The sequence below is a fragment of the Rattus rattus genome, chromosome 12 (genome assembly GCF_011064425.1).
Source record: "Rattus rattus isolate New Zealand chromosome 12, Rrattus_CSIRO_v1, whole genome shotgun sequence".
In the NCBI taxonomy this organism is placed as follows: Eukaryota; Metazoa; Chordata; class Mammalia; order Rodentia; family Muridae; genus Rattus; species Rattus rattus.
In genome coordinates this window covers 61,645,131-61,658,596 of record NC_046165.1, presented here as the reverse complement: position 1 = coordinate 61,658,596, position 13,466 = coordinate 61,645,131, and the positions used below count along the sequence as shown (strand labels likewise).

The 13,466-nt window shown below is 44.7% G+C and overlaps 1 protein-coding gene across 3 annotated transcripts in view; it reads right to left on the bottom strand.

Moving 5' to 3' along the window:
- The window catches only part of Ints6 (integrator complex subunit 6), a 114,097-nt gene that overhangs the window by 65,428 nt on the left and 35,203 nt on the right, over nucleotides 1-13,466 (bottom strand). For 2 of the 3 annotated variants that reach the window (XM_032918051.1, XM_032918053.1), the window contains exons 2-4: nucleotides 4,699-5,956; nucleotides 4,309-4,386; nucleotides 3,344-3,493 (exon numbers count right to left, since the gene is read on the bottom strand). In XM_032918051.1, the coding sequence (XP_032773942.1) occupies nucleotides 3,344-3,493; nucleotides 4,309-4,386; nucleotides 4,699-4,809 (339 nt within the window). In that variant the 5' untranslated portion in view covers nucleotides 4,810-5,956. Of the gene's footprint in view, nucleotides 1-3,343; nucleotides 3,494-4,308; nucleotides 4,387-4,698; nucleotides 5,957-7,446; nucleotides 7,463-13,466 lie in introns of those variants that run through there. The other variant, XM_032918052.1, reaches the window with a different exon arrangement.

Below are 13,466 nucleotides of genomic sequence, written 5' to 3'. Positions count from 1 at the left end.
AGTACAGACATTACATGGCAAAGTATAATAATCTATTTCCACTTGAAAGGGTTATCTATACCTTAATATATGCATAACATAATAAACATCTATAGCTTAATAAATAAGCAAACAACACTTACTGATAATCTAAGGCAAAAGAAAACCCAAAAACTCAAACAGGAGCCAACTTCTCACCACTTCACTAACTGACGTTAAAGAGAACCTGGCCAGGTGTGGTGATGCAGACCTGTAATGCCACGCTCAAGGGAGAAGCAGGCAGACCTCTGTGAGTTCAAGACCAGCCAATCGACACAGTGAATTCCAAGCCAGAAATGGCTATGCACTGAGACTAGCTTGAAAGACAAATAGGATCATCCACCTCATCTCACACCAAAGCCATCATTTCAAACGGGGTAACTGCTCCCACCTAAAATCCTCAAAGCATTCTTTTTAAAATACACAGTATGTCAGGCCCACTCTAAACAATCCAATCAGAGCTATTATATTGGTAGATGGGGGTAGAGTGAGGCCAGTGAGAAAAATGAGGATGTACAGACCAGAGTCAGATTGAGCAGGTAAGCCTAACTTCAAAAACAAAAACCAAACAAAAAATGCTGCAAACACTGAAAAACAAATGAACAAAAAACCCCACAGAATATAAAAACACCAATTTATATAATACTGTTCAACCTGTCTGCATTCTTAATCTTATCAACTAGAGCTTATTTTCAGACCCATCTGAAATTGTTAACATGTACTGCCTGTAAAGGGAAGGGATTACTAAAGGTTAACACTGATCTATGGCTATAGAAAAACCAGCAAATGGTACTAATTACCAACTTTTTAAAAGGACCTTTATATAGGTAGAACAATTGTTAGTGTTTTCAAGGTGTTTGAGAAAACTATTCAAGAATCCTTTTTGCTCAGCTATTTCTAACCTTACAATCCTGAGTCTTCTATCTAATTAAGCATACTAAGTTGGGAGCTGGAGAGATGGTCAGCAGTTACAGAACATTGGCTGTTTGTCCAGAGGTCCTGAATTCAATTTCCAGCACCTACATGGTGGCTCATGATTTGATGCTCTCTTCTGACATGCAGATGTACACAGTAGGTGTACAGTGTAGCAGAACACTCATATACATAAAATAAATATTTAAAGAGTATTAAGTTAGGGGTTGGGGATTTAGCTCAGTGGTAGAGTGTAGGCAAGCGCAAGGCCCTGGGTTCAGTCCCCAGCTCCAAAAAAAAAAAAAAAAGAGTATTAAGTTAATAAATGCAATACAGAAATCAGTGCTCTTACAACTGATTATTTGAAATCACCTATGTATCTGTATGTATATGAAAAAGGGTTACTGATGTAAGTATATAAATAAACGTGCACAATTAACCCGTATTTAAGAAAATAACTTGGAACTATATTAAGTTGTAGAGATGCTCTGTAAAAGTAACATGCTGTCTTCCAGTTAACCCACATTCTCTCACTCTCTCCAACTACTGAGAACATATTTAGTACTCCTATTATTCAACATGAAATGCTTATGTAAAAAAATGCTAAGGTCACAGAATAAAGTCATCCTAATGCTCTTTTCCAAATATCCAAACGAGATTTAGTATTAAATTAGTTTCAATCTTCCAAAATTCTGACCTTTATATAAATAGGAAATAACAAGATATTTAAATAAACAAAAATGGTTTCATGATGAAAAAATCCAGAAGACTGTTTTCTTCTAAGTCAACTTTACTCAAATAAAAATTTCTATTTATTCAGAAATTGTAGCGTTTTAAATTATTTTAATGCTAGTTTCATTATGTAAAAGTTCAGGATATAAGCAAAAAGCATCAATATTGCTTCCTGCATCCTAGCAGATTCACTGAAACAACTACAGAGCATCTTTCGTCCTTGTTGTCTGGCCAGTAAGAACATCATAGTCTCCAGAACTTTTTTCTGTTGGTCAAAGCAATAAAGCTCAGAACAGTTCTCCCTTCAGCCTGAAACTTCCTACAAGAGTAAGCACACAAATGCCCTCGAACGCTCCATGGTAAACAATTCTCCTACAGGACTTTATGCCATGTTTTAAAAATGTAGGAGGTGTATGTAACCAAATGTCCTTCCCTCATATGAATATGACACAGAAAAACAGGAAATAGTTCTACAACACAGAACCCGACAACGAAATAAAGGAACTAAATAACAAGTTTCAAAGGTGTTTGAACTCATCAAGTTTGGATTAAATTTTAAATGTTAAAGACAACAGCACTACATATAACAAAGGAAAAAAAAATGCTTTTACAGAAACTGACCAACAAGTGGCAAGATTATAAAATAAAGCAACAAAAAAATGTGTTGCTATAGTTACCTAAATGATGGAAATGATTTTCAGATAAGCCTGATTTGTAATGCATACTTTAAATGCTATAAGGACTAAATTCAACTAGTTTTTAAAGATGTTTAAGAATTATTCCCAATTGAGGCATATAGCTTGAAGTCACTGGAAATTTTCCTTAACATGTTCAAAATTCATGAGAACTGTGCATTATGGAACTTGGGAAAAGTGTATAACATATATTCCTAAATATAGCATTATGGTAATAGTGCTTTGCATACTGAAATCCTTGGGTGTGATATTACTCCTTGTGTACACCACTGCATATTCTTTGGTTATCTTGTATTTCTAGGATAGCAAGATCATAAAAGTTATCGACATTGTGGTGAATGACTGTTGTGACTTGAAGCTCTTGCCCTATCCTCACAGATGAAAAAAAGGACTTATGGGGAGCTTCAGGAAAACAGGCAGGCTTTCAGGTTCTCCAGAAAACACCTTCCCAGTCTTGGAATTTTAAACTTTAGAAATTAAGAATCTGCCATTTATTTTCAGCTTCATAATGAATGTAGTCAACCAGTTACTGCACTCTATGGTAAAACCTTGCCTTTCTGAGTACACCGTCTAGGCTAAACTAAACCCTCGGCTAACAATCATTTTGCCCAACATCTCTATAATACAGAGGCAATACTGACTGTGACCTATTCAATAGTTACATATGTGCCTACAAGAAATTTCAGACCAGCACACTGAGACAGGACATCTTCCGTTGTGTGTCTTTTATGAACTTTGAGGGACTGAAACCAAATTTGTGTGTCAACTTTCTAGCCAAGAATTCAGGTTTGAATTCTGAATGCAGATACATTTAAAGGGGGACTGGGGATGTAAGACCATACACCTTAGGTGTTTTGAACTGTGTGCACTGTTTTTCAACCTCAAATGTTTTATACTTGCATTCCAGGTTACATACTTTTGGACTGGTTTGTGGTTTTGTACACATAAATAAAAACAACTCTTTTCTACCTTAGTATTCAACCTACCTGCCCATAGTTGTCTATGCCAGTTACTAATCTATTTAAATTTAACAAATCAAAAGCTGTCCTTAGGGATTGGCCAAGAGTCGTAAGTCCTTCTGCCTGAAGGTTTTTCAGTTCATTCATAAACGTTGCATGGTTTTCTTTCCATCCAGCCTGAAAAGAAAGATGTAAGATTTTTTTTTATCAGTTGAAGCCATGTACACACATGGACACCGATTATAATGTGATGTCCACCAAGCAGGTATTCCATTTTGGGTTTGTATATTTAACTTCACTTTTGCTTGTTACAGTTTGGGGAATGTGTTATAACTGTTGTCTCTGGTGAGGAAACTCTTCCAAAGGTGGCCAAGAATCAATCTGCTCGCCCCTACACCTTTTGTTAAGTAACAACCGTCTTAATACTTTAATAACTTCAACTGGGAAATTTGCTAATATAACATCCTCCAAATTGTGTGTAAGGGGTGGGTGTTTCGAAGGTGCTAGTGGAAGGCAGATGGCAGCAGGACTTCTTAAGTTGACCACAGCTGTCCCACCGATCTGTGGCCTTCCTAGTTCCACTCAGTGATGACCAAGTCTCGAAGCCCCCCTTCCTGGCTTCCCTGCCAGCTTGGCTGATTCCCTTTTAATGCAAAACCGGGCAAGGCAAGGCTGGGCCCCGCTGTCACTCGGGCTAACTTGAATAAATATCCCCCACAGTTCATTGCTGCCGCTCACGCCGCGGAGGGGAAATGTCGGCCATGTTGATCGTAGCGCCTCCGCCGCCAGGCCGAGCTGGACCCGGAGGGGACGGCGGTGGGCCAGAAACTGCCACCGTGCTGGCGCTCCCGAGCTGGGGAGGGGCGGGAGGCCGCGGGGAAGGGACCTGGAGGCGGGAGCGGCGGTGGGGGAGGGGAGCATAATGAAGAGGGGGCGGGGAGGGCGAGCTAGGAAGGAGCAGGGAAGGGAGGGGGGAGGGCGAGGGCTGTTACCTTGATAGCATAGGGCGGCTCTTCGAAAGTGACCAGCATATACCTGTCTCCTCTGCTGGCAGGGTCCCGGGCACGGAGCTGCGGGCCAGGGTGGGGACAGGCGGGAGAGAGGGAAGCACAGAGGCGAGGTTACCAGTCACAGAAGGGTCGCTGGCCGCCCCCACAGTACCGCACACGCAGGGCCGTCCCTCCGCCGCCCCCCGCACCCACAGCAGCCCCACATGGGCCAGGCCCAGCAGAGCCCGCTCCCAGCGCCCGCCCGCCCGCCCGCCGGCGCGGTGGGGGAGGGGTCCCCGCGCCCGCGGAGCCCGCAGTAGACCCGCTGCCCCCCGCCCTGCCCCCCGCGGGCCACCGGGTCCGGGTCGCCACCGGGGCTCGGTCAGTCGGTACCTTCATGAAGGTCTCTACCGCGCCTTTGGCCGTGTCCAGGTAGGTGGTGCCCAGATGGCTGCGCTGGTTCATAGAGGCAGACGTGTCTATCAGGAACAGTAAGATGGGCATAGTGCTGGCCGGGGACACCGGGGCCCGAGGTGGTGAAGAGATGGCAGAGGTGGAGGCACCAGCGGCGGCGGCAACCGCCGATATGCGGGGCGGGGAACGCGGCCCCCGGGAGGAAAACACCGGCTATGGGGAGTTTCTCCCCCGATAGTTGAGAGGAAACTCCCCAGCCCAGGTCCACCCGGCCGTACCCCCGCCTCCGGCCTGCCTGCCCGCTGGGGCGGCCGCGCGGCCGTCTGTCCGTCCGTCCGTCCCCCGGCCTGGGGGTCCCGTCCCCACTCCCGGCCCCTGTGTGTGTCCCCGCGGGAGACGGGCCCAGTTCCCCACCCCACCCCCAGTGCAGGGAGTGGGGACCAGGGATCTGGCGAACAGGGGAGTGGGCTGAGGGGAGATTGGCCCTGGGGCTGTTGAGAGAAGTTTGAGAGACTCCCTCCGCACCCCAGCGGTGTCACCACTTTCTCAGCCCCTCTCGCTACTGAAGCGCTTTTCTCTCTCACACTCCGGTTTTAACTCGGGCAGGGGCTACGTAGGCTCCGCCCCTGACACGTACTCGAGTCATGTGATCCAGAGACCCTCTGCCCTATTGGCTGGTCCTTACAGCCTCATTAGCATATTCAAACAGCTCAGGGGCGGGGGAAGCCTGCAGGCCGACTGAGAGGACAGTTATTGAGCACGCGCAGAGGCGGGGCAGCGGGTGCACGCTGGAACCAGCGCAAGGGGAGGCGGACGGCCCGAGGCCCGCAGCCGGGAGGCGGGCTCCGGGAAGGGGCGGGGACAGGCCGCGGAAGCACCGCGGGTTGGGGCGGGGACTGCGTCAGCGCGCGTAGGGCGGCAGCGGGCTGTAGGCGTGTGTGTCAGGGCGTCCGGCCTTTTGGCCGTGCACCGTGACAGGGTCGGGAGAAGGGAAGTGGAAGCGGCCCCCAACCTGTGGGTGAGGGCTCTGTGTCGTGATTAAGAGTGCAGGGCCGAGAAGGGTGAACTGACGAAGGATACGGGACCGCGCAGGCCCACGCGGCGGCAGCAGGCCGGGCCTTGGGGCGGCCCAGGGGGAGGGGAAGTGAGAGGTTGTTTATGACCTGGTATTAATCCCGGCCAGTCATTCGGCTCCGGCTCTAGCTGGTCAGAGGATCCACCGAAGAGGAAGCCAGCCCTGCAAACACGAAGCGGAACTCAAATGTAGACTAGTAAAGCAACTGTCCTCTCCAACCTAGTTCCGTCTTCAAATTGTTAAGGCACTAACTAGACTATATTAAGAAATAAAAGGGGCTTTCCAAACCCCAATCCACTGCCCTCGTTTTAAAAGTGAAAAGGGATGAGCACGTTTCGCAGGTGACCCAGAGAATAGATAGGTTCCTGGGAAACCCGCCTCTCAGTCTTTGCCAGTATTGTGTCGGAAAACATTCTCAGCCCGTCACGTTACCTAAAGTCTTCAATCTGCACCTGCAAGTCTCATATGAAGTTGGGGAACTGCAAGACCCGCTGCCTAAAACATGAATTGAATTTGGAACATTGAGACCTTTTAAGACTAGGTATTTGAAGGGCCTCTCCCGTTGGCCCTGCATTTCCGGATTTTCTCTACGCTGAAATTCTGTCCTGCTAGGCATCTGAAGTGACATGCTTGTGGCCCGTTTTAAAAATCAGGCTTTGTTTCTTGGGCTTTTCCTAATATTTCAAAAACAAAAAAGCCTCCGAATATTTTTTAACTTATTAACAATCAATAGTAGCATAGTGTTCTATGGGAATGAACCATAGTAGAGGCATGAGTTTATTAGAGAGTAAGATCACAACTGATTAAATAACCAGTATATGTTGCATGCTAGTTATACGGTGTGGTCCCTGTCTTCAAAAAGAGTTTGCAGTATTCTAAGAAAATATAAAAACGTTGAAAATCAGAAAATGATTGCTGTAATTCAAGAAGGAAAAAAAAAATCTCTTAAATTGGGGGTAATAGGAATAGTTTCCAAGGTTTATGTTTACTGCTTAAGACTCCAGATCTCAAGATCTCCTAATCAGAGTTCAGTGACAATACAAAAGTTGTTTTCACAGCTCTGACGTCTTTCTTTTCCATGTTAGTGCATAATTTTCAGAAAATTAGTCTCATTTTTTTCACCAGGGCCTCTCAGGTGTGTGTGAAAGCTGCCTGTCTGAAAACCGGCCATAATAATGTCTACTTCCTGTGTATTATGGAATAGTATGAGTCTAGTATGAGCTAAAGAAGTAGCAGCTGCTAGTGAAAAAAGGGAAGGAAAAAATCGGGGCCCTAAAAATATGAAGAAAGAACAGCTTTGCTCATAGACACAGCTAGACCGAGGCACCAGCCAGCAAGGTCATTAGGCCCAGATAGCAGATCACCTTTAGTCCTGAGAAAGAAATTTCCCCCTCTATGTTAGATCAGTTCTGACCAGTGTGTGTGTGTGTGTGTGAACCAAAACCACGTTTGAAGGAAATGAGTCTGCTGATATACTCTGGTACTCACTGTACCTTTTACAGTTATTTGTGGTCATTTTCCAGTTGAACCCTGGCAATTCTTCCCTGACTCAGTGGTGTTTGCAGGTTGTCAATCTCGGGTTGCTATGGAGGCGTGTGGTGAAGATGCAGGTTAGATGCAAAGATCAGGAGAGCCAAGTCTTGAGAACTAACCTGGAGCAAATAACCAAAACCCATGCTTGCAATGGCGCTGGGGACCAAAGATCAGGTGTTCAGCCAGGAAGCTCAGAAGTTCTAAATGATAGGGCCATCTAGCTGAACAGGAAATAGGTGTGTGTGTGTGTGTGTGTGTGTGTGTGTGTGTGTGTGTGTATATGTATATATATATATATATATATATATATATATATATATATATGGAGGGGGCATCACATACAAAAACAGAAGCCAGGAAACATTAACAATCAGTCCCCAGACAGAAATGGGCCACAGTTCTGAAGTGACTGGTTCACTGGGTGATGATTTAAAAGCAGTTCTTAGCCAAGACTTATGTATCAGCATTGCCTATAGAGCTTTAAAACGTAATTCACCAAGTGTCCATACCCAGAGGAAGAAGGTCCAGTGGAGGTAAGATAGTGGAGAGCAAGGTAACTGACAGGGTAAAGTACTTGCTTCCTAAGGACCTGACTTTGATCCCTGAAACCCACTTAGAAGGAGAGATCATACTCCACAACATTATCCTCTGACCTCCACATGCTGGATGTTGTACATCACATGCACAATAGTAAAATTAAATTAGAATTGGGTAGGCTCTGGTTTCCATAGTTTAAGTTTTTATTCAGGTGAATCGTATAGTACTGATTAATAACCACATTTAGGGCTGGCAAGACAGCACAGGAGGTAAAGACATTTGCCTCCTAAACCTGGCAACTTCAACTTGATTCTCACAACACTTAATGGCAGAAGAAGAAAACTGACCCAAAGGTTGTCCTCTGACCATCATGTGGCGTGCACCCCTCCCATAAACATCATGCGCATACACAATACTACATGTTTAATGTACAAGAATAATACATGCATTTGGCCTCTAGTGTTTTTCCCATGTCCTTGTAATCACTGCATTTGTCTTTTAAAAAGTGGAGAAAATGCTGAATGTGATCCCCAATCTGTGTGGTGGGTCTGTGATGTATACACATGACTTCAATTGTATTTGGCAAAAGAAGAAAGAGAACAAGAACACAAAATGACTTTGCAGAGTGCGACCCTTACCCAGCAAGCTTTGGCATAGAAGTGAACATGAGATGAACATGGTGAATCTTTCCTTCATTCATTTTTCTTTTGGGGGGGTTGGTTCTTGGAGGACTTCTCAGGCTTACTTTCTTAAACAGGGGCCCTAAATTCAAACCAAGTATTTCCTAAGCTTCAACTGAAGAAATAACTCTTGTGCTGTAAAGTGCCTGACTATGACATGTGCCGCTGTGCTGCCACACTGTGACAGCTTTTTCTGAGGGGTATCAGTCATCGAGGATGGGAGAGAAGCTGGTCTTTGCCGGTGTTTTTAAAAGGATGCTGTCCTGAAGCTGGCAAGGTTGTTCAGCAGTTAGAGCACTCACTTTGCCACAGGCCAGGGTTTGGTTCCCATCACACACATGGCAGCTCAACAATTGTTGAGTAGCTCCGTTCCATGGGATCCATCTTCCTCTTCTAGCACCAGACACACACAGTACAGCGAAGCACTCATAAACACAAAAACAAGCAAACAAAAAAAATGGTTTCTTTTAAAAATAGGGAGTAAACCAGGCTGTGAGCGCATGCTTTTAGTCCCAACACTCAAGAGGCAGAGGTAGATGGATCTCTAACTTCAAGGCCATCCTGGTCTACAGAGCAAGTTTAGGACGGCCAAGGTGACACAGAGAAACTCTCTCTCAAAAACACTAAAAGTAGGGAGTCCAACTCAAATACCCTTGTTCCACTTTAAGAGGGAATAAATAAATTATATGGAAAACTAGAAACACGGTGACTCTGCTTAAACAACAGCCTACCTGAAATGTTGGAGTAGACTGTTCTGGCAGAATTATGATCTGCCGAGCTATATTCCTTGTAGGAGCCAACCAGAACCATTTTAGATTATTTTAAACCAACTAAGCAGAGTAACCTTTTTAAAATAGTCATGGCTTTTGGTATCTGGATATGCCATTATCATGAGTGACTGTCCTCTGAGCCAAGTGACCCCCATATTTGGGCATTCAGCTGCACTCCATTGCAAAAGATCGTCAGGGCTGGGCTTGGTGGTTTCTATCCCAGCACAGAGGGACTGAGAAGACATAATATTCTCACCTGACTATCCAGCTGCTCTCCACCACCTGTTATACCAGCTGTTGTAGCCAACTCTGCTTTAATGACACATGGTCTGGGGGAGGGGTTAGAAGAGATAGAAGCCAGGAAAGAGGAGAGAGGAGGTCCACTCCCATATAAGGAAGCCCTCACCTCTATAAGGAAGCCCAATAAACTCACTGGTTCCCCAGAGTTAACTTTAGTGGACTCTTGCCTTGGTTCGCTGTTGGAACCTTGGACACCATTTATGTCTCTTCCTTGGAAGAAATTTAGCAACAGTCATCTGAATAGAACAATCAGATGAACTCAGTGTTCCTCAGAGGTAATGTAACACAGTTGCATTTGGCTGTCTTACTAGCTCTTTGCTACTCTACCCCTTTTTAAATAGTTATGCTGAGAACAACAAAAATTAACAAGCTTAACATTGGATATGAAATTACACGAACAAGGTAATAAGATAATACACAAGGAAACTTAGTTTGGATCGTACAAATTATGTAATGCAAGACCTCAAAAAATGCTACTAAAAAAGAACTTACTTTCTGATGAGAAATGTTTTGCCATAATAGCTCAAGTCACAAATGGTTCAAGGTCATCCTTTAGAGTGGATAGAACCAGGTTGAGAGTCAGAGTAGATAGTTTTCCTGGCAAAAGAACATGAGACCTGCAGATATTCTTTTAGTGTATGCATATGTGTGTCCTTGTGTGTGTGTCTCTGTGTGTGTTTGTGCCTGTGTGTGTGTTTATGTCCGTGTGTGTCTGTGTGTGTGTCTGTGTGTGTGTTTATGTCCGTGTGTGTGTGTTTATGTCCGTGTGTGTGTGTCTGTGTGTGTGTTTGTGAGAGTGTGCCTGTGTGTGTTTATGTCTGTGTGTGTGTTGATATCTGTGTGTGTATGTCTGTGTGTGTGTTGATATCTGTGTGTGTATGTCTGTGTGTGTTGATATCTGTATGTGTATGTCTGTGTGTGTGTGTGTTGATGTCTGTGTGTGTGTGTGTGTGTGTGTGTGTTGATGTCTGTGTGTGTGTCTGTGTGTATGTTTATGTCTGTGTGTATGTCTGTGTGTGTGTTTATGTCCGTGTGTGTGTCTGTGAGTGTGTGCCTGTGTGTGTGTATGTCTGTGTGTGTGTTGATATCTGTGTATGTCTGTGTGTGTGTTGATATCTGTGTGTGTATGTCTGTGTGTGTGTTGATATCTGTGTGTGTATGTCTGTGTGTGTTGACATCTGTATGTGTATGTCTGTGTTTGTGTGTGTGTGTGTGTGTGTGTGTGTTGATATCTGTGTGTGTATGTCTGTGTGTGTGTTGATATCTGTGTGTGTATGTCTGTGTGTGTGTGTTGATATCTGTGTGTGTATGTCTGTGTGTGTGTGTTGATATCTGTGTGTGTTGATTCTATGTGTGTATGTCTGTGTGTATGTTTATGTCTGTGTGTATGTCTGTGTGTATGTTTGTGTTTGTGTGTGTGTCTGTTCATGTCTGTGTGTCTGTGTGCCTCTATGTGTGTCTGCCTGTGGGTATGTGTCTGTGTGTGTGTGAGTGTGTTTATGTGTGTGTGTCTATGTGTATGTTTATGTCTGTGTGTGTGTCTGTGTGTGTGTCTGTTCATGTGTGTGTGCTTGTGTGTGTCTGTGTGTCTGCCTGTGGGTATGTGTCTGTGTGTGTATCTGTGTCTCTCTGTCACTGGGACTGAGCTATGGTCCTTGCAGACAGTAGGCATGAGCACGATTGCTCAGCTATATTTTACACTTTTTAATTTTGAGGCAGTCTCACCGAGTTGCCCACACTAGTGTTGAACTTCCTCTGTAACCCACACTGTCCCTAAACTTGTCCCCTAGTCTCAGCCTCCCAATGGACTACAGGCCTGAATCACTAGAATTGTTCAACTAACTCCAGATGCACATGGACTAAGTGGCCAACACTGTGCTGGCCCCTGAGACTTTGTAATTCAATGGAAAGGAAACATAAAATAGTGAGATACAATGCCTTCAGAAGCCCTCTGCACAGAGTAAGACTAATTGCTAAAGAATTTCTTTGAAAATGCAAGGTAATGAACCACATTTCATCAGCTTAGGAACACCTTATATTGCCAACAGTCATCCTGGGGGGTGGCTGGAGGGTTGTCTGAGTGGTTAAGAGCACTTGCTGCCCTTCCAGAGAACCCAGGTTCAATTTCCAGCACCCACAAGGCTGCCCACAATCATCTTTAACTCCAGTTCAATGAGCCATAGAGCCTTCTGGCCTCAGTGGGCACTGGATACACTCTGGATGCACATATAGGCAAAAGCCCCATGCACACAACTTTTGTTGTTTCAATTTAAAGACTTTTCAGGGGCTGGAGAGATGGCTCAGCAATTGAGAGCACTGACTGCTCTTCCAGAGGTTCTGAGTTCAATTCCCACACACAGTGGCTCACAACCATCTGTAAAGAATCCAACGCCCTCTTCTGGTGTGTCTGAAGAGAGGAACAGTGTATTCACAGACATAAAATAAATCTTTAAAAAAAGGATTTTCATTTTGAACCAGTGTAGGACTACTGCTAGTTAAACTATGTAACAATAGTGACTCATCACATAGAATTTATCCTCAATAATGAATTCTGCTAATGAGCGTGAGTGAGAGGCAGAGATCTTTGCTTTTCTTTTCTTTCCTTCGGGTTTTTTTTTTTTTTTTTTTTTTTAGAACACACTATTCCTGTCTCTGGTATTTCCTTCCAAACCCTTGAAATCTGTTCTGTAAGGTTTTTGACCTAATAGGTGTCACTGCATACTTTTCAGACTGCAGTCAACTTAAAATCCTTTTTTCACACAGCTGGTTGACTGAAAAGCTTCGCATCTACAGTTGTCATGCCACTGGGAATAACCACCGCAAAGTTCGCGTGCTCCAGCTCTGACAACCGCTCAGAACTGCCTTCTGGTGTCCGCATTGCAGGGTGTCACTGGGAAGTCAGAATCCCAGTTTTAGAATTTTTAAAGGGAAATATACGTGATAGTGATGGGGAAATACCAGTTATGGGTGATACCTGTTAAAGTCAATGCTGGGAGGATATGCAGAGGGCTGTGTGAGCGGTGAGGATGGACAGATAGCCCTCATACCATGGTGGCAAAGCAGAGGCCACATGAGGATTTGTGAAGGGGAGCCAGGGCCTCTGCCTGGACGAATGCTGAAAACAGAAACTGGGCCATCTCCTGGAAGGTTTCATGTGCCCAATTAAGATATTTTGGATTTTGTGCTTTAAATGATAGGTTGAAAAAAATGGTAGAGGGTCAGAGAATGACCCAAAGAATTGAAGTCTAACTTTAGGAAACAGTTTCATGTGTAGATGTTGATAGTAAGTACAAACAAATGCTCAGCACAGGGTCTAGAGAGATGGCTCAGTGATTAAGAGCACTGACGCTCTCCCAGAGGTCCTGAGTTCAAATCCCAGCAACTACATGGTGACTCACAACCATCTGTAATGGGGTCTGATGCCCTCTTCTGGTGTGTCTGAAGACAGCAACAGTGCACTTATATATAATAAATAAATCTTTTTTAAAAATACCCAGCACAGCTTCCCTCCCTCAGGCTTCCCTAAAGACTGCTCCCCGACAGACACTGCTCCCCTGAGAATAGTTCACCTGTCTCCTTGATGCAGCCGTACAACATAACACCCACTCCCTGTTTATCTGTGTGTAATGACCATGACTCTATGTTCAGCATGCATAATAACCCCCACCTCTCTGCTCAACTCTGTCTGTATCATAAACAAGCTGAACTTCCAGGGTGCTGGGGTTTCTTTATCTGAGAACCCAGACAACCCAATCCCAGCTCTGTCTTTGTGTCTGTTCATCTGTCTTGGATAGAACACAGAGAGTTGTTAGTCTAATAATAAAGTGGCCCTATTAGATTCTTGGGATTCAG